The 24,480-nt window shown below is 41.5% G+C and overlaps 1 protein-coding gene across 5 annotated transcripts in view; it reads left to right on the top strand.

Annotated features, from left to right (window-relative positions):
• The window catches only part of C3H1orf226 (chromosome 3 C1orf226 homolog), a 435,074-nt gene that overhangs the window by 368,480 nt on the left and 42,114 nt on the right, over positions 1 to 24,480 (top strand). For all 5 annotated transcript variants that reach the window (XM_049881081.1, XM_049881077.1, XM_049881078.1 and 2 more), the window contains one exon: positions 16,184 to 16,325. In XM_049881081.1, coding sequence (XP_049737038.1) covers positions 16,184 to 16,325 — 142 coding nt within the window. The remainder of the gene's footprint in view (positions 1 to 16,183; positions 16,326 to 24,480) is intronic.

Raw genomic sequence — 24,480 nt, forward strand, 5'->3', positions numbered from 1 at the left:
GGTTCTTCTGCCAAAATCTGAGTCTAAGAACAATGCCCACTTGAAACTTCGATCCTGATGAAGTAAGGACAGAATCAAGTTTCTGTTGCCCTATGAATAGAAACAGCCCTCTAGTTTCCCTCTCCTATCAGTGTTTTCCATGTCCCATAGTTCTCAGAGATGATTCTGCTCCTTCCATTTTCTGTGTCCCTTTTACCCTTTCCTACTGAGACTAGCTCTTCAGAGTTGGTTCTCAGGCCCTTGCTGGCCCATGGCCATACAGCTGAGGGAATTGTTTCCAGATAGCCCAGACTGTGAACCCCGTTCCTGCTGAACTATAGGTGGGAGGACCAGCTTCCAAGCCAGGAAAGAGAAGTGAATTGTTCTGGAAAGGAAGCAAAATCAGGGAGAGGTGGAGAACATGTCTGCGAGGGTTTTGCACGTCATCTTGGTTAGTGTCCAAATATGGGAGTTTACTTTTTTGTAAGCACCTCTGGTTTCGGGAGACAATAGCTTGGGAATGAGTTTTGATTGGCAAGACAGGAATATTTAAGAGGCAATGGGGAAAAGGATGTAGATGGTAGGTGAAATGTGGACCCTGAGGAAATGTGTCTTGCAGGAAGTGTCTGGATCGCTGGAAGTCAATAGGCAGATCTCTTGACTGGAAGCCAGGAGACCTGGATGTTCTCCAGAGACCTGCAATTGATCATAATGTGAAATATCTTGTAGGTGCTTCTTGCTGTGTCAGGGCTTTGGTTATTGCTGTTGCATGTCACACTGTGTCATGGCACATTTGTTATGATGGTCCTCTAATGTTGGTGTCATCCTTACCCCACAGTTCATCACAGGGAGTGGGGCTGTCTCTTCTGCTGGCTGAGAATATGAGCCAGGTATCTCAGCTTTTCTAGTAGAGGGCCTCTCTGTACCTTACTCCAACCCAGTTATTTTTCCATACCTATGGATCTTTCTTTAGTCACCTACACATATGTGGTTCTCATCTTGGGGACTTTAGAGCTGATTTTTTTAAGTTTGTCCTTAACTGGAAGCTACATAGTAAAATATTGGAGGAAGATGATATAAAAAAAAAGTACCTGTTATTCATCTACTACTCTTGATTATCTCAGTTTTAGTTTTATATTAAGTCATATAATAATATCTAACCTTTTTAAAAATTATTTTCTGGTACCTGAGACTATTCTAAGCTCTTTATTATGAATTATCTTACTTCATTTCCACAGTAGCCTTATGAGGTAAATACTATTTTTCTCTTCATATTATAGATGAGGAAACTGAGGCTTAGGGTACACAACTTGCCCAAGGTCTCACAGTAAGTGGTAGAGTCAGAAATAAACCCAGGAAGTGTGACCCCAGAGCTCACACTCTTAACCACTCCATTATACCATCTTCCTTGGGTCATCAGGAAGCTAGGTAACTAAGGTACATTCTGGTTCTCCCTCTATTGTAACTGGGTTCTACAGTAATCATTACTTAGTTATGAAGAGTTCCTAACTCTGTTGGCCTAAATCACTTTGACATAGATTGTCCTTTTTTTCCCCATAATACTCTTGTATGGTCAATATTAACTCCATCTTGTTAGTTGGAGTTCGGGCCTAGAGAAATAAGTTGATCCTGGTGACCCAGTGAACCAATAATGCCTTTGAGAGTAGAACCAACTCCCTGCTTCCCAGCCCAGGGCTTTTGCAACTAAACTCTGTTATAGGAAAGTTGTATTAAAACACACAACAGCCTTTCTGGACTCCTGTTTCTCCAACCACCAAATTAGATGAAGGGCATCTCAGAATGCTGGTTGTTGTGTGCAAAGTGATCTGATCTTAGGGAACAAATTCTGTGGCTGGAAAGGATTTCCAGGGTTGTGGCATAGGGATGCCAGCACCTATTCAGAACAGAAAGGAAAGTGGGGGTGGCCCTTTCCCTCCCAGGAGCATCCAGTGTAGACACTGCCTAATAACACGAGCATTCCTCATTTCCCCTCCTCGGGAAACATGATTATAATGTTCATTTGCAAGGTCTCTCGCTTCTTGTAAAGCCTCTTTCGTGACACTTTACATGGTGGTGTCTTGACCTCCCCTGTGGAGTGGATGTCGCTCTCCTGCCATTTTCTCCCAGCCCCAAGGAGGACATGGCTGTCTGCCCTGATTAAGAGTGACTGTCACTCTGTGCTTATTAGCACATCAGTGCATGAAGTGTCGGTGATTAACAAGCACCGCAGGAACCTCTCCATTATCTTCATGGGCGGCTCCTTGAAAACGTTTTGGCTGCACTTGGTGCCCAATTGGTTTGGCTTAGGAGAAATCATTTTGCCTGTGTTTGGTGCGCAATTGGTTTGGCATAGGAGAAATCATTTTCTCTTGTAGTGCTGTCAGCATTGTAATGGGAGCCACAGCTGAGCCGTACAGCTGTCCTTTCAATTTTGCAATGGATTTTACACGATGATGACACTCAGGTGCTAAGGAATAATTACTTGCCAGGTGAGGCTTACGAGATGAAGGAGAGGTAGGTCCTAAATTTAGGGAAATAACCTGTTTTTCTTATTTTGTGTTTTTTGTTTGTTTGTTTTTACCTTTAATATTGGAGTGGGCTTGGGTTGGGAAGTCAAAACGTAGACAGAAACCAGAGATCTCAGACTTCATCTCGTCCAAACCACTCTCTTTATGGATGAGAAAATCAGTACCTGGAAAGGTGAATAAACTTACCCAAGGTCACCCAGCTAGTTACATGCAACACAGAGTTATAACTCACCTTCTTTTCTCTATGGTACTATGTTTCTCAGACTAGCAGAGTAGAAGGAAAAGAAAACAGCCTATTGAAATTTTAATATGAACTCTCTCCTGTCAATGTTGAAAGTCAGACCCACTTTAAAACTAAGCTGTCTCTGTGCTGAGCTATATTCTAGAGTCTAAGGCATTGGTTCTATCAAATTATATGGTCAAGACCATTAAATAATCTGCTGGACAGAAACCCTGCCCTTGTACCATTTCAGAGTCTTAGTACCTTGGACCTTTGTGTATATAGAAGTCTAAAAGTAAATACATTTTCACATGTCAGCATTGCAAATTCTGTAGAGTGCAATCATTTGGTAAATATGTGAAATCCTTTGCTAAGGTTGAAAACAAAAGCACATGAAACAAATATGACCTTCAGTTCTGTTTTTGTTGAGCTGAAGATAAGGGAACTGGGCCTTATTGCTGTGATGGGTGAGAAGAATTATAAACCTAGAACCAGCTTCTTGGGCTTTAGTTCCCTAGAATTTGGAAGCACTTGGCAGACAAGCCTCAAGTGCCCAGAAGATAAAGAGAGAGAGAGAAAAAAGAATGTATGGACTAGAGAGCTGATCAGGTAATGAAGAGCCTGGTTTGTAAGAAATATGCTCACCCTCTCCTCTTCTTCCTCATCTGTCATCCTCCTCCTCCTCCTCGTCATCTTCATCTGACCTTGCGTTTTGTGCTTACACCCTTCGCTGTCCTTGCTCATCGGATGACTCCTTTATCCTCTTCATAACTTGTGGACTAGAGCTTTTTCCAGGACAGTGAAATTCAAAGCAGTACATACCCCAGGTGACTTATTAAACCAGCTGTAGAATAGGACTAATAAGCATTCCTTACATGTGTATAGCATTTAAAAGATTCCCAAAGTTCATAGGACCAACAACAAGGTCCCTTAGAATGAGAACAGAAAATAAAATCATGATTAAAGTGTAGAAAGCAACCTTTTGATTTCCGTCTTCCTAAGGCTATTTTTTAAGGCTAACACTGTTTTAGACTGGAGGCTCTGGCAGCTCTCTCTCACTGAGAATGTGGTGTCTTTTTTAGGATGGTAGCTGCAATTCATAAAAAAAATTGACACCTGCTAGGTATACAGTTGATACCCATAATATGACGTGTTAAAGAGAACAGCTGTTCGTTGCATCTTGACTTTTGTGGTGGGTCAGGGGATGCCCTGGGGGGTGGGGGTGGGAGCTATAGTCAACAGAAATAATAAGTAGATGGTTTAAAGAAATGTTTCCATGTGTTGTGAGGGTCCGTGGTATACAGTTCTCAGCTTCCTTTCAAGCCTTATATTTGCAAAATTGCCCATAACTGGCACTCCCCTGAGCTTCAGTGTTGTCTCCCTGTAGCTCAGTGCCACTCCGAGGTTAGACATCCCTCCCCAGCTTGGAAAACATCAAAGCAGCTGAATCCAGCTTAATCTTGACAACTGACAGCTCACAAATACTTTGGGGCTGCTAATAGAAAATGACTTTTGCACAGGATGATTTGATCCATGTGGCAAATACTTTTAGGGGCCTGTGTAAAACTAACCTGGATTTTTACAGAAATAATACAGTAAAATGATGCTTTTAAAAAATGTCTAGTAAATTCCAGCGACTGGTCGGATCCTGGAGCTGGCAGAGGCTGCGTTGTCAACATTCCACTTGTTCACTCTGCTTTGTAGCTGGCTGCCTTCACATCTTTAAAACTCCACTTTAATTTTTAAAGACCTGTTTGTCGCCATGAGATGTGAGCAGCTGCTTCAGTGTGACCTCGGGGACCTAAAGAACCAGTGTTCATGACAACCTCTGTAAGGGGTTCTTTTTTAAAGTTTCTCTTGGTCAGAGTGCTCCCTCTTGGGTTCAGACATGGGTTATTAACTGTTAAGTCCCAGCACGTGTGGTTCTTATATTCCTGGAATGGCAAGTTGAGCCAGTTTTCTTGCCTGTAAGTCCAGAAGGTGTTGTCACCAAGCCGGGTAGATCCAGCAGGCCGGAGCTGGCATGACTGTGCACAGAGCGGTTGGCAGGTGCAGGCTGGCCACTTTCAAGTAATTGTTCCCCTAACAAGGAGTCCCTGGGTGGCACAAGAGGTTAAGCACTTGACTGCTGACTGAGGGGTTGGTGGTTTGAACCCACTCAGAGTTGCCTCAGAAGAAAGGCCTGACAATTTGCTTCCAAAAGGTCATAGACTTGAAAACCCTATAGAGTACAGTTCTCCTCTGCAACACATAGGGTCACCATGAGTTGTAATCAACTCGACAGCAACTGGTTTGGTTTTTTTGGTTTAACAAAGGTCCTTATATCGAATCCTGTAACAGCAGACTTTCTACTGATGAATAAAAAAAATTTTTTTTAATAAAATTTGCTATTTTGTTCTTTTACTGTGAATGAACATGTAACCTTCACATTAAAGAAGAGTAAAGCATTGAATCCCCATGTGTCTGTCAGCTTGTCGTACTGTGGTGGTTTTCATATTGCTGGGATGCTGGAAACTATGCCACTGGTATTTCAACTACCGGCGGGTCACCCATGATGGACAGGTTTCAGCAGAGCTTCCAGATTAAGACAGACTACGAAGAAAAACTTGGTGGTCTACTTCCAAAAAAATTGGCCAGTGAAAACCGTATGAATAGTAGTGAAATGTTGTCTGGTATAATGCCAGGAGATGAGCTCCCCAGGCTGGAAGGCACTCAAAATGTGAGTGGGGAAGAGCTGCCTCCTCAAAATAGAGCCAACCTTAGTGATGTGGATGGAGTCAATTTGGGACCTTCATTTGCTGATGTGGCACAACTCAAAATGAGAAGACACAGCTGCAAACATCCATTAATAATCAGAACATGGAATGTATGAAGCATGAATCTAAGAAAATTGCAAGTCATCAAAAATGAAATGGACCTCACAAAGATAAATATCCCAGGCATTAGCAAGCTGAAATAGACTAGCATTGGCCATTGTGAATTGAACAATCATATGGTCTACTATTTCCGGAATGGCAAATTGAAGAGGAATAGCATCGCATGCATCATCAAAAAGAACATTTTAAAATCTTCCCTGAAGTACAGTGCTGTCCATGATAGGATAATACCCATTCGCCTACAAGGAAGACTGGTTAATACGAGTATTATTCAAATTTATGTACCACTCACTCATGCCAAAGGTGAAGAAATTGAAGATTTTTACCAATTTCTGCAGTCTGAAATTCCTCAAACATGCAATCAAGATGCATTGATAATTACTGGTGATTGGAATGTGAAAGGTGAAAAGAAAGAAGGAAAGGTAGTTGGAAAATCTGACCTTGGTGAAAGAAATGATGCCAGAGATCCCATGATAGAATTTTGCAATACCAATGACTTATTCATTGCAAATACCTTTTTCCAGCATCATAAATGATGACTGTACATGTAGTCCTCATCAGATGCAATACACAGGAATCAAATCGACTACATTGGTGGAAAGAGATGATGGAGAAGCTCAATATCATCAGTCAGAACAAGGGTGGGGGCTGAATGTGGAAAAGACCATCTATTGCTCATATACAAGTTCAAGTTGAAGTTGAAGAAAATTAGAGCAAGTCCACAAGAGCCAAAATAGAACCTTAAGTACATCCTACCTGAATTTAGAGACCATCTCAAGAATAATTTGACTCATTGAACACTAATGACTGAAGACCAAATGAGTTGTGGAATGACGTCAGAGGCATCATACATGAAGAGAAGCAGAAGGTCATTAAAAGAAAGAAAAGACCGAAACGGATGTCAGAAGAGACTGTGAAACTTGCTCTTGAACATCGAGTAGCTAAAGCAAACGAAAAATATTAAGTAAAAGAGCTGAACAGAAGATTTCAAAGGGCTGCTACAGTAGACAAACTAAAGTATTATAATGAAATGTACAAAGACGTGGAGTTAGAAAACCAAAAAAGGAAGACACGCTCAGCATTTCTCAAGCTCAAATAGCTAAAGAAAAAATTCAAGCCTCAAGTTGCAGTTTTGAAGGATTCTACGGGGAAAATATTCAATGACACAGGAACCATGAAAAGAAGTTGGAAAGAATGCACAGAGTCACTGTACCAAAAAGAATTGGTTGATGTTCATCCATTTCAGGAGATAGCATATGATCAAGAACCGATGGTACGGAAGAAAGACGTCTAAGCTGCACTGAAGGGAATGATGACAATGAGGATCTAGGAATTGAAGGAATACCAATTGAGATTTTTCACAAATAGATGCAATGCTGGAGGTGCTCGTCAAGAAATTTGGAAGTTAGCTTTCTGGCCAACCAAGTGGAAGAGATCCATATTTGTGCCCATTCCAAAGAAAGGTGATCTAACAGAATGTGGAGATTATCAAACAATATCATTAATATCACACTCAAGTAAAATTTTGCTGGAGATCATTCAAAAGCAGTTGCAGCAGTACATGGACAGGGAACTGCCAGAAATTCAAGCCAGATTCAGAAGAGGGCATGGAATGAAGGATATCATTGCTGATGTCCGATGGATGTTGGCTGAAAGCAGAGAATACCAGAAAGATGTTTACCTGTGTTCTTTTGCCCATGCAAAGGCATTTGACTGTGTGGATCATAACAAATTATGGATAACATTGTGAAGAATGGGAATTCCAGAACACCTAAGTGTGCTCATGGGAAACCTGAACATAGACCAAGAAACAGTTGTTCGAACAGAACAGGGAGATAGTGCGTGGTTTAAAGTCAGGGAAGGTGTGCATTGGGTTTGTGTCCTTTCACCATACTTATTCATACTGTATGCTGACCAAATAATCCAAGAAGCTGGACTATATGAAGAAGAATGTTGCATCAAGATTGTAGAAAGAGTCATTAACAACCTGCGTTATGCAGATGACACAACCTTAATTGCTGAGAGTGAAGAGGACTTGAAGTACTTACTCATGAAGACCAAAGAGTCCAGCCTTCGTATGGATTGCATCTCAACATTAAGAAAACAGATTCCTCTCAACTGGACCAACAGGCAACATCATGGTAAACAGAGAAGAGATTGAAGTTGTCAAGGATTTAATTTTACTTGGATCTGCGGTCATCGCCCATGGAAGCAGCATTCAAGAAATGAAGTGATGTATTACATTGGGTAAATCAGCTGCAAAAGATCTCTGTACAGTGTTGAAAAGCAAAGATGTCACTTTGAGAACTAAGGTGTGCCTGACCTAAGCTGTGATATTTTCAATCTCCTCATGTGTGAAAGCTGGACAGTAAATAAGGAAGACTGAAGAAGAATCGAAGCATTTAAATTATAGTGTTGGGGAAGAATATTGAATATACCATGGACTGCCAGAAGAATGAACAAATCTCTCTTGGAAGAAGTATAGCCAGAATGCTCCTTAGAAGCAAGGATGGTGAGACTACATCTCACATACTTGGAACATGTCATCAGGAGGACCAGTCCCTGGAGAAGGACATTATGCTTGGTAAAGTAGAGGGTCAGCAAAAAAGAGGAAGAACCTCAAGGAGATGGATTGACACAGTGGCTGCATCAATGTGCTCAAACATAGCAACAATTGTGAGGATGGCGCAGGACTGGGCAGTATTTCGTTCTGTTGTACATAGGGTTACTATGAGTCAGGATGAACTCTATGGCACCCAGCAAAGTATTAGATCAATTCAAATGGAACTAGTTAGCACTGAATGAGCATATCTAGAACACTTATTCAACAATTTCCTCTTTCCTAGAAACCGCCATACTAGCACAGACCAAAGATCCATTTGACCCAAGAGTTTTCTTCTGGTGTTATGGAGGAGGGAGATGGTGGTATTAGTCCTTTTGATGTGTCATGCATACATACACAAGAGATGATTTTCTTAATATTTCTATGTTTCCCTTATTCATAAAATAGCTATGTCTCATCTAGTGCTGCTGTAACAGAAATACCACAAATGGGTGGCTTTAACAAACAAAAATTTATTTTCTCGGAGAGGTGGACCCAAGATGGCGAAATAGAAGCTTCCGGCAATCCCTCTTTACAACAAAGACCTGAAAAAACAAGTGAAACGAGTATATTTGTGACAAGTTGGGAGCCCTGAGCATCAAAGTGAAGCTTAGACAACGAACTAAGGGGCAGGGGGAGGAAGAGACCATTCAGAAGTGGAGAGGAGTTACCGGACCTGAATTGCGGGGAGCACTCAGGCACTATTCCCAGAGTGGCGGCGGTGGCGGCGGAGGCGGGCTGCTACTAGCGTTTGGCCGCAGTTTCCTCAGGGAGAAGCAGCCAGCCATACAGCCTACTCACACCTCCGGAACCTGAGGAGAACAGCGCTCTGGGCAAAAGCTAAGTACTTGCATATATTTTACTGCACCCCCTCCACCCCCAAGCCGGCTTCAGCAGCTGAATCCCTGGGCCTGAGATAGACCCTTGTGAGCACCTAGAGTAATCCTCCCGGCCTTGGGGAAGGAAAAAACTTGCAACTGGGGGCAAAAGATAATTTGCTGGCTCCATTAACCAGGCGAGCTCAGGACAGAAGCAGCTCCTGTCCAGGCATAAACCATCTGTGGACCTTGAGCACCTTTCCCTTCTGCATGGACCTGTGTGGGCCTCTTTCGGAAGAATAGACCCTTGTTGGCAAACTCCAACCATTTCAGCTGTGAGGTGGAGAGGTGGGTGTTTGACGTCTGACATTGTTTTGCCTATTAAACAAGGTCCTCACCCACTCACATCAGGGACCTAAGGACTGGTGGCTCCACTCAGGTCACCTAGCCACCCGCAACAGGGATCCAAAGATAACTGGTACCTCCCAGTCCTTACAACCAAAAACTTCGGGTGCCCATGGTCCCTCTGCAGAACCCACCCACCAGCACGCTCTAGGGAACAGAGACGCATTTTCCTCAGAGACATGCAGGGGTCGGTTCTCAGCCCCCTGCCTTGTTCAGAGCGTGACCCCCTGCTGCAACCAGATACCGGTATATACGCCAATCACCCCTGCCCCTCTAAGACTGTACGACAGAGCCTGTACCACACACTTGATATTAGCTACCTGGAAACCTGAGCTGAATTCATACAAGAAAACTGAATGGACTCTTAGACTGATATACCTGATAAAAGCTCTAGCCAGCTGGGGACAGGACACCAGATCTCCAAAGGTGAAAAATAATCAAGCTAGCTCACTCAAGCAACTCACAGGGGTATACCAAAAAAAAAAACAAAGCAAGCAGTTATGACACAGTAAGCAAGCATAAACTAATACAATAACTTATAGATTGGCTCGGAGACAACAGTCAATATCAAGTCACATAAAGAAACAGACCATGATCACCTCAACAGGCTCTCAAAACAAAGAATCCAGGGATCTTCTAGATGAAAGTGCATTCCTGGAATTACCAGAGCCAGAATACAAAAGTTTAACATACAGAATCCTTCAAGACATCAGGAAGGAAATGAGGCAATACGCAGAACAAGCCAAGGAACACACAGATAAAGCAACTGAAGAAATTAGAAAGATTATTCAGGAACATAATGAAAAGTTTAATAAGCTCAAAAAATCCATAGACAGCAATCAGAAATTCAGAAGATTGACAATAAAATTACAGAATTAGATAACTCGATAGAAGGTCAGAGGAGCAGAATTGAGCAAGTAGAAGCTAGAATTTCTGAACTCGAAGATAAATCACTTGGCACTAATATATTTGAAGAAAAATCAAATAAAAGAATTTTCAAAAATGAAGAAACCTTAAGAATCATGTGGGACTTTATCAAGAGAAATAATCTACGAGTGATTGGAGTACCATAACAGGGAGGGATAACAGAAAATACAGAGAAAATTGTTGAGGATTTGTTGGCAGAAAACTTCCCTGATATTGTGAAAGATGAGAAGATATCTATCCAAGATGCTCATCGAACTCCACATAAGGTAGATGTTAAAAGAAAGTCACCAAGACATTATAATCAAACTTGCCAAAACCAAAGATAAAGAGACAATTATAAGAGCAGCAAGGGATAAACGAAAAGTCACCTACAAAGGAGATCCAATGAGAATAAGCTCGGACTACTCGGCAGAAACCATGCAGGCAAGAAGGCAATGGGATGACATATTTAAAAAATTGAAGGAAAAAAATTGCCAGCCAAGAATCATACATCCAGCAAAACTGTCTCTTAAATATGGAGGTGAAATTAAGACATTTCCAGATAAACACAAGTTTAGGGAATTTGTAAAAACCAAACCAAAACTACAAGAAATACTAAAGGGAGTTCTTTGGTTAGAAAATCAATAATATCAGGTATCAACCCAAGACTAGAACACTAGGCAGAGCAACCAGAAGTCAACCCAGACAGGGAAATCCAACACAAAGCAAGATTATAAAAAAAATTATTTTCTCAGGATTTAGTAGGCTAGAAGTCTGAGTTCACAGTTCTGGCTCTAGGGGAAGGCTTTCTCTCTCTGTCAGCTCTGGAGAAAGGTCCTTGAGTTTTCTGAGTTTCTGCTCCTGGGCGATCTTCATGTGGCTTGGCATCTCTCTTTACCCATCTCTGCCCTGCTCGCTTATTTAATCTCTTTTATTTTACTTGGATCCACAATCAACATGCATGGAAGTGGCAGTCAAGAAATCAAAAGACGCATTGCGTTGGGCAAATCTGCTGCAAAGGACCTCTTTAAAGTGTTGAAAGGCAAAGATGTCACCTTGAGGACTAAGGTGCGCCTGACCCAAGCCGTGGTATTTTCAATCGCATCATATGCATGTGAAAACTGGACAATGAATAAGGAAGACCAAAGAGGAATTGATACCTTTGAATTTGGTGTTGGTGAAGAATATCGAATATACCACGGACTGCCAAAAGAACGAACAAATGTGTCTTGGAAGAAGTACAACCAGAATGCTCCTTAGAAGCAAGGATGGTGAGAATGCGTATCACATACTTTGGACATGTTGTCAGGAGGGAATAGTCCCTGGATAAGGACATCATGCTTGGTAAAGTGCAGGGTCAACGGAAAAGAGGAAGACCCTCAACGAGATGGAATGAGACAGTGGCTACAACAATGGGTTCAAGCATAACAACCATGGTTAGGATGGCGCAGGACTGGGCAATATTTCGTTCTGTGGTACATAGGGTTGCTATGAGGTGAAACAACTGGATGGCACCTAACAATGACATATCTCAAAAGAGATTGACTGAAGATACACCCTATACTAATCCTACCTTATTAGCATATCAAAGACAACCCATTCCCAAATGGAATTACAACCACAGGCAAAGAGGTTAGGATTTACAAAACATATTTTGGGAGGACACAGTTCAACTCATAACACTAACTCTTCCTTAACTAATTTTTATTTTCTGTCCTCACTACTTTTTGGTACAAGTACTCCATATTCAGAATAAAACATTTCTTGAGCATTTACTATATGCCAGATACTATGGGAAGTGCTATCATATATGTTATCCTTACATGTATCCTCTGTGTGGTAGAGGGGAGGCTGTAGAGACATCACTGATTTGCATTTTCAGTTGAAGTTACAGAAATACAATATAGAAACACTGTAATAAAGGGAGGACAGTAAGGAAATGGAAACTGAGGAAGCAGTGTGTTTAAATGACATTTCTAACATGGAAGGCAGGACAAGTAATCCTAAATCCTGCATATTCTTCCTTTACAGGGGAGTCAGATAGAGGTGAGAATCAACCGCTGATCCTGGCAAATGTACTAACTGTCAAAATGAAATCTAGTGAACATAGATATTAAGCTTTAAAACCAGTCCACTTCCTTATGATCATTTTGGGCTGGTAAATAGTTGGCTGAGCCTGGTGGGTATGTTCCATACTTTTGTCCTTGATAAAGGTGGCAGAGTAGAGATTTGAGCTGGAGTCTAGGTTCTTCAAATGCACAGTCCTACTGTATGTATTGCATCACCCATCGCCATCTTGTGATGCATAAGAAATGAAGACCCTCTGTAAAGTCATTTCTCACCACCTCGATCTTCTTACATAAGCCCGAGTGCTTCTTCCCAAAGGTAAGTTAAGAAATCCTGTCTTTCTCCCTGTCTAATCCTATCGATTCAGTGACACTTGTTTGGGAACATTTAAATCTTTAGTATCATTTTTCAAGCTAGTTACGGAATGTGTCTGTGATTTGTAGAGATGGTGGATTCTGTAACATGTCTTCATTAGGAGAACCTAGGATTTGATAGCAACAGATGCGGTAATGAATTTGGAGTTTTCTATACCACCCTGTATTTTAAATTGGAAAACTGCATCTGCACTTTGCGGATGATAGTCAGGAAGAGAATAACTTGGTCTTTTTGCATATTTATTCAGTTTGATATATCTGAGTTAATTTACATAAAATAACATCATGGAATTATTTAATCTCTACATATCAGTTAGACTGACCATATTTTATTCCTAGAGCTCAAAACCCTTCTTTTTCTGCTTCTGATACAGATGCCTAAGAGAGCAAAATTCCCAAAAGGCAGGGCAGGAGAGAGAGGGAAAGGCTGTGTATAACAGACACCAGCTATACTTGGTTGGCAGAATAAAGCATATTTAAGGTTTGCTAGTTGTCATGGATTGAATTGCATTCCCCCAAATTATCTGTCAGCTTCGTTAGGCCATTATTCCCAGCATTGTGTGATTGTCCGCCGTTTTGTCATCTGATGTGATTTTCCTTTGTGTTGTAAATCTAACCTCTGTGATATTAATGAGGCAGGATTAGGGGCAATTATGTTAATGAGGCAAGACTAATCTACAAGATTAGGTTGTGTTTTAAGTCAGTCTCTTTTGAGATATAAAAGAGAGAGCCAGCATAGAGACATGGGGACCTCATTCTACCAAGAAAGTAGTGCCAGGTACAGAATGCATCCTTTGGACCTGGGTCCCTGCGCTGAGAAGTTCCTTGACCGGGGAAGATTGATGACACGGGCTTTCCCCCAGAGCTAACAGAGAGAAATAGCCTTCCCCTGGAGCTGGCACCCTGAATTCGGACTTTTAGCCTTCTAGACCATAGGAAAATAACTTTCTGTTTGTTAAAACCATCCACTTGCGATATTTTAATTATAGCAGCACAAGGTAACTAAGACACTAGTAATGAGGTTTGCTGCCAAAAATTAACCGTAGTCTGTTCTTATTTTCATAAAGAGAATAAGCAACAAAAAAGACCTAAAGAGGGCACAAAAATGATACTTTTGGGTGGAGCATTGTCATATTTGTGAGTTTTTCTGCTTGAAAAGCCTGAGATTGGAGCTTCATAGAGGCACATCCTAACCTGGGCAACAACTTGTCACCGAAGCAAACATGGAAAGCAGGGATATACTAGGAGCAGTTTTGATAGGGGGTGTGCCTCATAAATCACACCTTTTTGAATATTTTAGGAGTAAGAAGGCCTCTTGCTTAGGACTGGTGCCTACAGTTCCTCGATTTCCTGTAGAGATAGGACATTTGCCTCTCAGTTACTGCAAGCTCATGGTGAAAAAGGGCGAAAGCCTGCCCTCTGGGAATGGGAGGAAGTTAAGGGTGGACATAGAAGACAAAGGTTCTAGTTTCTAACCCATCTCTGGGTGATGGGGGACCCTACGTAAGTTACCTCTTTCTTCCTGCTTCACTTACCTTAAGGTTCTTACCACCTAGAAATGTCAGGATGCTCCAGGTGAGAGATCAGGTAAGAATATCCCTGGATTTAGCATAATGGACTAAGAGAGGTTTGAGCTGTAAGAAATCACTTCTAGGAAGTACTTGGAATTGAGGAATATCAGAAGGAGTAGAAGTAGACTGAGATCTGAAATAGAGATGTGGACGATGGTTGGCCAAGATGCCTTTTCAGAGTAACGTGGATGCTCTTGCCTGAAAAAAGAGGCAGGAACATAGAAGTGGCACCAGTCTTGAGAAAATAGCAAGGGTAGCAATTCTGGAAGTTATATCTAGCAGAAAATGGATTAGAGCAGTAGTTCCATGTATGAGGTTCTGAAGCCCCTGGGGGTGGGATTTATGAACTTAGTAATGGGGAAATATGAGCTAACTTCAATATTATGCAAAGCATAAATGAATCATACATCCACTCTCAACAAGGCCTCATAGGCTTAACAAAACATTGAATTCCTTGCCTTTGTCTGTAATTGCGTCAGTTCAGTATTCTAATACAGCTGTCTCATGCTGATGAGAAGCTCTGCTTGACTGCTGATGTTACCTTGGGGATTTTGAATGTAATTGGTGGACTCAGTGGTGTCACCAGGTGGTTATAGCTGACCCGAAGTCAGATCATCCAAAATATAATTAATCTTAGACTCAGGTACAGGGTGACAGCACAATTAAATAAACTAGAGCTGTGGTGGGATGTTTGGGAGCCACTGGAATAGAAGCAGCAGCATTCTGGGCTTTCTCAGCCTGAGCTCTTAAACTCTATCTATTTTACATTTAATCCATTTTCTGTTCTTGAAAGAAAATGAAAGCTAGGCAATCATCAAATTATAGTCAATTGAGACCATGCCCTGCAAAACTTCCGTGTGGTTCTTCCTTACAGTTTTCTTGGATTGCCTTAGACCCTATACGGGAACAGAGCTTCTTTGTCTTCTCTCCTCATCTCCTGGCTAAGTAGTGAAATATTGAGAGCGAGGGTCAAGCTGGAGTCCCTGGGTGGTACAGTTAATGCATTTGGCTGCTAACCAAAAGGTTGGAGGTTCAAGCTTGCCCAGAGGCACCTTGGATAAAATACCTGGTGGTCTACTTACAAAAAGTTAGCTGTTGAAAACTGTATGAAACACAGTCCTATTCTGATGCACATGGGGTTGTCAAGGGTCAGAATCAATGTGACGACAACTAAAATTGGAGGACCAGGCTCTCTTCTTGGGTCATAAAAGAAATAGGTTAAATAGCAAAACAGAAGGAGGTAGCCATAGAGCAGACCCAAGTGAGCACTGTCTTTAGAGTGAGTCTGGGGAAGGCTCACCTGAGGTTTAGTCAGCTGCAGGGGTGTTCCAGAAGGCTTGGCCACTGGGCTTGAGTTGGCTCTACTGTTTAGGCCTTGGCCTGCGGGAGCTCCAGAGAAACCCAGAGTTTGCAACAGGAAAAAAAAAAAAAAAAATGATGGCCAGGTTCGTTTTAGCTTGATGAACCAACTGAACATTTCATAATGGTTGGCAAAGGACTCAGAAGCGTATCTACTACTTTTGTTAAATTTGGGAGGAGGAATTGGGCCCAAGTCAAAAACTGATATATTTGCTGTCTGTTCTTTCAGTTGACTGTTTCAGAAATGTGGTGACAGTTTCTATTTTCTGGAGTATTTCAGGAAGGGATACTGTCTTCACACTCTGCTTGGCGAGTGTGCGCACATGGGAACAACCTTAGGTCTCCATCTCTCTCTTTTGCTGGCTTCATGGGTTTCTGTCTGCGTGCCCTGGGCCCATCCCCTTCCAGCCCACCCTTCTCCTGTCTTTGCAGGGATTCCACGTGGCCTTCACATGTTCTTTTCCTTTCTCCTTCCCAGAGCCAAGCTATGCGAATTGTCCGGACGGTAGGGCAGGCCTTTGAGGTCTGCCACAAACTGAGCCTACAGCACACACAGCAGAATGCAGATGGACAGGAGGACGGGGAGAGTGAGAGGAACAGCAACAGCTCAGGGGACCCAGGTAGGTGCCATCGCTTCTGTGGATGGAGAGGCAGGTCGACACCGTGATCAGTGGTTCACTCCTGCTAGGCCCATGCAGTTAATTCATTTAAAAAAGCATTTTAGTTTTTCTCTTCTTTTCCAGATTCCAAATTTTATTTGAGGAACGTGTATTACTTTTATAACAGAAAGTATAAGATGTTTAAATTGTCAAATGAGGAAGCCTTTAAATTGGTTGTCAAGGAACACTTTCTAATGGTACGGTTGTTTATTCTACCAAATCTAACCCTAAAGAAAACTTCAGTACAAAAGTAACCCCTCGCAAAAAAATTTGGAAGAATTTAAATTTAGTTGCCTAAAAAGGTTTTGTGTGTGTGTGTGTGTGTGTGTGTGTGTGTGTGTATTTCTAACATTTAGTTCTGTAGACTGTCAGTGTGGACCAAACCAACCAAACCCGTTGCCATTGAGTCTGTTCTCAGTGTGGACAGTATTCCAATATTGCCAGTCTTCGAGTCTCATTAAAAGTCAGCAGTAAGATAAGGGTGCCTTTTATCATCTCTGTTATTTAACAATAAATATGAAAAAAGAAGTATGGGCATTAGAAAACAACAGGTGAAAATTGATATTGTTTGTATTAATTATTTATGTGAAAAACCCAACAGCATAACCTGAAAACTACGAGAATTAATAAAAAATTTAGTTAAAGAGACTATGGCTCTTTAACACCAAGGAACCTATGGCTTTCATATATTCCAACCATAACCAATTAGAAGTCATAGTGGAAGAAAAAAAATCCATTAATCGTAGTGATTAAGAACAGATAAACTACTTATGAGTGATCACAGTAGAAGAGTGTATGTTTTATATGAAAAAAAATTAAACAAATGGAAGGGCATACCATAATCTTGGTTGGGAACCTCAGCACCAGAAACATGTTAATTCTCCCTATGTTAATCTATAAATTTAATATAACAATACCAGTTTCTAATAATGGTCACTGGCTGTGTGATCTTCAGCAGGTTTCTTAACCTCTCTGTGCCTTAGTTTCCTGTTCTGAAAAAAAAAAGTAGGAATAGTAGTACTACTTACCTCATGAAATGATTATGGTGATTACATGAGTTGATATATTGGAAAGGCTGAGTACAGTGCTTGACACTTAGTAAGCACCAAGTACATGTTAGCTACTACTGTTTTAAAGTAAATATGGAAAGACAAGAAAGAATAGAAAAAATTCTGGAAAAGATGAGTAATGACAGAGGAATAGCCTTCCAGATATAAAGACATGTTATATAAAGCTGTAATAGGTAAAACTGTGTGAGTGGATAAATAAGTGCATGAATAGATCAGAATAGAAACCCCAGAAATAGCCCTAGACACATATGCTAATTCATTGTATGATAAAGGTAGAATCTCTATGGAGGACAATGTGGAAATTCTTATTACATTTTAAAATACACATACCTAAACCAAACCCACTGCTGTCAAGTTGATTCCGACTCATAGCGACCCTATAGGACGCAGTAGAACTGCCTGATAGAGTTTCCAAGGAGCACCTGGCGGATACGAACCGCTGACCTTTTGGGTAGCAGCCATAGCACTTAACCACTACGCCACCAGGGTTTCCAACACATACCTGTTGACCCCCAAATTACCTTCCTATCATTTTACACATGTATCGAGTCCATCTTCTAGAAATTTATTCTAAAGATAGACCCATACATATGTAAAATGACGCATAGGTAAGATTACAAGCAAAGGTTTGTTACAAAAGCAAATAATTGGAAACGTCAAGTGAAGGCTTAAAATAGATTATGGTATAAACAAGGGAATACTGTACAGCCATTTAAAAAATGAGTTAGCTCTCTGTGAACTGGCATCAAGCCACAACTAAGATATTTTGTTGCGTTAAAAACAAATCGAGGTAGAGAACTGTAGATATGGTAAACTACCAATTACATAAAATATGTACATATATATGTATGTATGTATAGATAGGTATCCACCATGCATTTGTCAGTTCGTCATACTGTGGTGACTTGCATGTTGCTGTAATACTGGAAGCTCTGCCACCAGTATTTCAAATACCACCAGGGTTACCCATGATGAACAGATTTCAGCAGAGCTTCCTGACTGGGAAGAAGGACCTGATGGTCTACTTCTGAAAAAAACTGGCCAATGAAAACTGGGAAAGAGCTGCCTCCTCAAAGTAGAGTCTACCTTAATGATGTCTGTGGAATCAAGCTTTCAAGACCTTCATTTGCTGTTGTGGCACAACTCAAAATGAGAAGAAACAAGTTGCAAACATCCATTAATAATCAGAACGGGGAATGTATGAAGTATGAATCTAGGAACATTGGAAATCATCAGAAATGAAGTGAAACACATGGAGATCGATATTCTAGGTATTAATGAACTGAAATGGACTGGTATTAGCCATTATAAATCAGACAAAATCATATGGTCTACTATGCCAGGAATGACAGATTGAAGAGGAATGGCATCGCATCCATCGTCAAAAAGAACGTTTCATCTGCATCCCACTTTGGTGAGTAGTGTCTGGGGTCTTAAAGCTAGTGAGTGGCCATCTAAGTTGCATCAATTGGTCCCAACCCACCTGGAACAAAGGAGAATGAAGAATACCAATGACACAAGGAAAATATTAGCCTAAGAGACAGAAAGGGCCACATAAACAAGAGACTCCATCATCCTGAGACTAGAAGAACCAGATGGTGCCCAGCTACCACCTATGACCACCCTGACAAGGAACACAACAGAGAGTCCCTGACAGAGCAGGAAAAAAGTAGGGTGCAGAACTCAAATTCTAGTAAGAAGACCAGACTTAATGGTCTGTTTGAGACTGGAGGAACCCTGGAAGACACAACCCTTGGACTCTCTGTCAACCCAGAACTAAAACCATTCCCGAAGTCAACTCTTCAGACAAAGATTAGACTGAACTATAAGAACTAAAATGATACTCATGAAGAATGTGCTTCTTAGTTCAAGTAGATACATGAGACTAAATGGGCAGCTCCTGTCTGGAGGTGAAGTGAGAAGGCAGAAGAGGACAGGAGCTGGTTGAATGGACACAGGAAATCCAAGGTGGAAAGGAGTGTGCTATTACATTATAGAAAGAGCAATTAGGGTCACATAACAATGTGTGTATAAATTTTTGTACGAGAAACTAACTTGAGCTAACTTAAAGCACAATAATAAAAAAAAAAAAAAAGAGAAAGAAAATAAAGAACATTTCAAGATGTATCCTGAGGTACAGTGCTATCAGTGATAGAATAATATCCATTCGCCTACAAGGAAAACAAAGTAATACGAATATTACTCAAATTTACGAACTAACCACTTATGCCAAAGATGAAGAAATTGAAGATTTTTACCAACTTCTGCAGTCTGAAATTGATCAAACATGCAATCAAGATGCATTGATAATTACTGCTGGTTAGAATGCGAAAGTTGGAAACAAAGAAGAAGGAAACAAAGTTGGAAACAAAGCAGTTGGAAAAAAAAAGACCAAATTTTCCAACTTTCCAAAGAAACTTGGAGAATATGGCCTTGATGATAGAAACAATGCTGGAGATTGCATGATAGAATTTTGCAAGACCAATGACTTCTTCATTGCAAATACCTTTTTTCAACAACATAAATGGCCACTAAAAAAAAAAAAAATTTTTTTTTTTTTATATACATGGACCTCACCAGATATAATACACAGGAGTCAAAACGACTACATCTGTGGAAAGAGATGACAGAAAAGCTCAATATCATCAGTCAGAACAAGGCCAGGGACCAACTGTGGAACACACCAACAATTGCTCATGTGCAAGGTCAAATTGAAGCTGAAGAAAATTAAAACAAGTCCACAAGAGCCAAAGTATGGCCTTGAGTATATCTCACCTGAATTTGGAGACTCCAGAATATACTTGACACATTGAACACTAATGACCTAAGACCAGACATCAAGGACCTCATACATGAAGAAGGCAAAAGGTCATTAAAAAGACAAGAAAAACCAAACCATTGCTGTCAAGTCAATTCCGACTCATAGCGACCCTATAGGACAAAACAGAACTGCCCCATAGGGTTTCCAAGGAGTGCCTGGTGGATTTGAACTGCCAACCTTTTGGTTAGCAGCCAAACTCTCAAACACTATGCCACCAGGGTTTCCAAAAAGAAAAGAAAGAAAGAAAAAACCAAAATGGATGTTAGAAGAGACTCTGAAACTTGTTCTTGAACACTGAGTAGCTAAAGCAAGTGAAAGAAATGACGAAATAAAAGAGCTGAACAAAAGATTTCAAAGAGTGGCTCGAGTAGACAAAGTAAAGTATTGTAATGAAATGTGCAAAGACCTGGAGTTAGAAAACCAAAAGAGAAGAACACACTTGGCATTTCTTAAGCTGAAAGAACTGAAGAAAAAATTCAAGCCTCGAATTGCAGTTTTGAAGGATTCTATGGGCAAAATACTGAATGATGCAGGAAGCATCAAAAGAAGATAGAAGGAATACACAGAGTCACTGTACCAAAAAGAATTGGTCAGTGTTCAACCATTTCAGAAGGTAGCATATGATCAAGAACTAATGGTACTGAAGGAAGAAGTCTAAGCTGCGCTGAAGCCACTGGTGAAAAACAAGGCCCCAGGAATTGACGGAATACCAGTTGAGATGTTTCAACAAATGGATGCAGCGCTGGAGGTGCTCACTTGTCTATGCCAAGAGATTTGGAAGACAGCTACCTGGCCAACCAACTGGAAGAGATCCATATTTGTGCCCGTTCCAAAGAAGGTCATCCCGTTGGAATGTTGAAATTATCAAACATTATCATTAATATCACATGCAAGTAAAAATCTGCTGAAAATCGTTCAAAAATGGTTGCAGCAGTACATTAGCAAGGAACTGGCAGAAATTCAAGCCAGATTCTGAAGAGGATGTGAAATGAGAGGTATCATTGCTGATGTCAGATAGATCTTGGCTGAAAGCAGAGAATATCAGAAAGGTGTTTACTTGTGTTTTACTGACTATGCAGAGGCATTCAATTGTGTGGACCATGACAACTTATGGATAACATTGCCAAGCATGGGAATTACAGAACATTTAATTGTGCTCATGAGGAACCTGTACATAGGCCAAGAGGCAGTCATTCAAACAGAACAAGGGGATACTGTGTGGTTTAAAATCAGGGAAGATGTGCATCAGGGGTTTATCCTTTCACCATTCTCATTCAATCTATGTGCTGAACACATAATCTGAGAAGCTGGGCTACATGAAGAAGAATGTGGCATCAGAATTATGGGAAGACTTATCAACCTGCGTTATGCAGATGACAACCTTGCTTGCTGAAAGTGGAGAGGACTTGCTGATGAAGATCAAAGATTACAGCCTTTAGCATGGATTACCCCTCCACATAAAGAAAGCAAAAATCTTCACGACTGGACCAATAAGCAGCGTAGTGATAAATGGAGAAAATATTGAAGCTATCGAGGATCTCATTTTTCTTGAATCCACAATCAATGTCCATGGAAGCAGCAGTCAGGAAATCAAAAGCCATATTGCATTGGACAAATCTGCTGCAAAAGACCTCTTTAAAGTGTTGAAAAGCAAAGATGTCACCTTGAGGACTAAGGTGCGCCTGACCCAAGCCATGGTGTTTTTGGTCACCTCATGTGTTTGTGAAAGCTGGACAATGAATAAGGAAGACTGAAGGAGAACTGACTCCTTTGAATGACGGCGTTGGTGAAGAATATTGAATATACCATGAAATGAGAGAAGAACGAGCTAGTCTGTCTTGGAAGAAGTACAGCCAGGGTGCTCCATGGACACAAGGATGGGCAAGACTTCATCTCATGTACTTTGGAGGGATCAGTTCCTGGACAAGGACATCATGCTTTGTAAAGTAGTGGGTCAGTGAAAAAGAGGAAGACCCTTGATGAGATGGATTGACATAGTGGCTGCAACAGTGAGTGTTAACACAGCAATGATTGTGAGGATGGTGCAGGACTGGGCAGTGTTTTGTTCTGTTGTAGGGTCGCTATGACTCGGGACCGATTTGACGGCACCTAACAACAGCAAAAAAAAAAAAAAAAAAATTTTTTTTTTTTTTAACAACAGCAACAATTAGGTGGTGATATATGTATATATACACACAAACACACATACACATATAAACTTATCATTCTGGAGATACGAATACAGTATCTCCAGAATGATACACAAGTTACTGGTAACTGTGGTTCATTCTGGGTAAAGAAGCTAGGTGGCTGGAGTTAGAGATGAAAGGAAGACTTACTTTTCACCGTGCATTTTTTCCATTTGTCTATGGATATACACCTACTCCTTGCTTATCGAGCATCCATTATTCGACATTCTGCATTTACAACAATAGTAAAAAGTCTACTATTTTGCTCATTAATCAGGAGCCGAGGCAAGGTAGGGGGATGAGGAGGGCAACGTTTGTGAGGGGGTGGAGACTGGGTGAACTGCCTGCAGATCGTATTATCCGGGTCAGGTGGAGAGCCTGGCCATGCTCTCGCACAGAGAGCAGCGGGAACCAAGGCCACTGGCATAGGGCAGGGGGCTCAGCAGTCTCTTCTTCCAAAGAGGCCTCCCTCAGGCCCGGCCAGGCCTCCCCTATTCACAGGCCTGGAGCTGCCTGGCAGAGTCCAGTCTCCTGGGCTGGCGGAGCAGGAAGGTGGAGAGGCAAAGTGTAAGAGTCCACGCAGAGGCTGGGAGTGCAGCCAGGTGATGGCGGGCTCTTACTGCTCCAGAGGCGGTGGGCAACCCGAGACCACCACCAACCCCCGTGGGCTCTGTGGTGGTGGAGAGGGGGGACCCAGTGCGCCACAGGCATCCTGAGACATGCCAGAGGTACCTGACAGGTGGTGAGTGACGGGAGGTGGGGGGGAGAGGAAACACCAGCACCAGGGACGGAGCACACCCTGAAACTCAATGCCGATTTCCACGTAATGACTTAGTCTTTGGGACCTAACCATGTTGGTAAGTGGGGAGTGGGTGTATACTAGTCACAAACTTAGAAAACCTGTCCTTATTTTCATCCTAGTGTTCAGTTTCTATAAGACTACAGGGAATCACCTTACTCATCTCTTGTCTCTATTACTAATGTAAGCATTTTAATGATCCCAACTAATAAAAAAATAGACGTCACCTTGCATTTTTCCATATGCCTTTGGCTAGTAATATAGCAGGCCATAGTGCTAATATAAACTTTTTTATTTTTTTAATTTTCCATCTCTACTGCCTGGGGCTCAGAGATAAAACAGAATTAGTTACAGGTAGACTTTGACAAATATTTTACATGTCTCTACCAGTCACTTGGAGCCCTGGTGATGCAGTGGTTAAGCATTTGGCTACTAACCAAAAGGTTGTCGGTTCAAATCCACCAACCACTCCTTGGAAACCCCATGAGGCAGCTCTTTCCTGTCCTATAGTGTCACTGTGAGTTGAAATAGACTGGACAGCAAGGGTTTGGTTAATAGGACTGGTCACTTGTTATTCCTACTCATAGCCACCCCAAGTGACAGAGTAGGACTGTCCTCCCATAGGGTTTTCTTTGATGTAATCTTTACAGAAGGAAATCACCAGGTCTTTCTCTTACGGAGCCGCTGGGTGTATTTGAACCGCCACCCTTTTGGCTAGCAGTTGAGTGCTTAACCGTTTTCACCACCACGGCTCCTTAGGAGAGCATAATGGTGACAAATTCCCTGTAAACCTCATATCAAGGCAATACCAGACCTCTAGCCAGCCACTTTACACAGAGAACACAAGCCAATCTGCTTGCTTCTGAGTTGAGGGAAGTGCCATCAGAGCTGCTAGCTGGAAAAGATTGATACCTCTGTGGTATAAATCTTCTTTGGTGACGCCATCCTCCTTGTTAATGGAGAGCTGTAGTCTATCATCAAACACTTCCACACCCCATCAGTCATACTGGTATCCAGTATGCACATATATGAGGAAACTCTATCCAAAAAGTAAAGAGGTTGATCATCTCCAGTAAAGTCACTTATTCCTGAAGTGAAGGGCGTTAGACACAAGGAAGATACCCGAAGGTTGATATTTCAACATGGCTATTATCCCAGAACTCCTCTCTGAGGAGCTTCAGCTCATCTCCAAGCATCTAATCAGAAACCATTGTGCAGCCAGAGAGGTCAGGACTGT

Source organism: Elephas maximus, chromosome 3 (assembly GCF_024166365.1).
Source record: "Elephas maximus indicus isolate mEleMax1 chromosome 3, mEleMax1 primary haplotype, whole genome shotgun sequence".
Taxonomy (NCBI): domain Eukaryota; kingdom Metazoa; phylum Chordata; class Mammalia; order Proboscidea; family Elephantidae; genus Elephas; species Elephas maximus.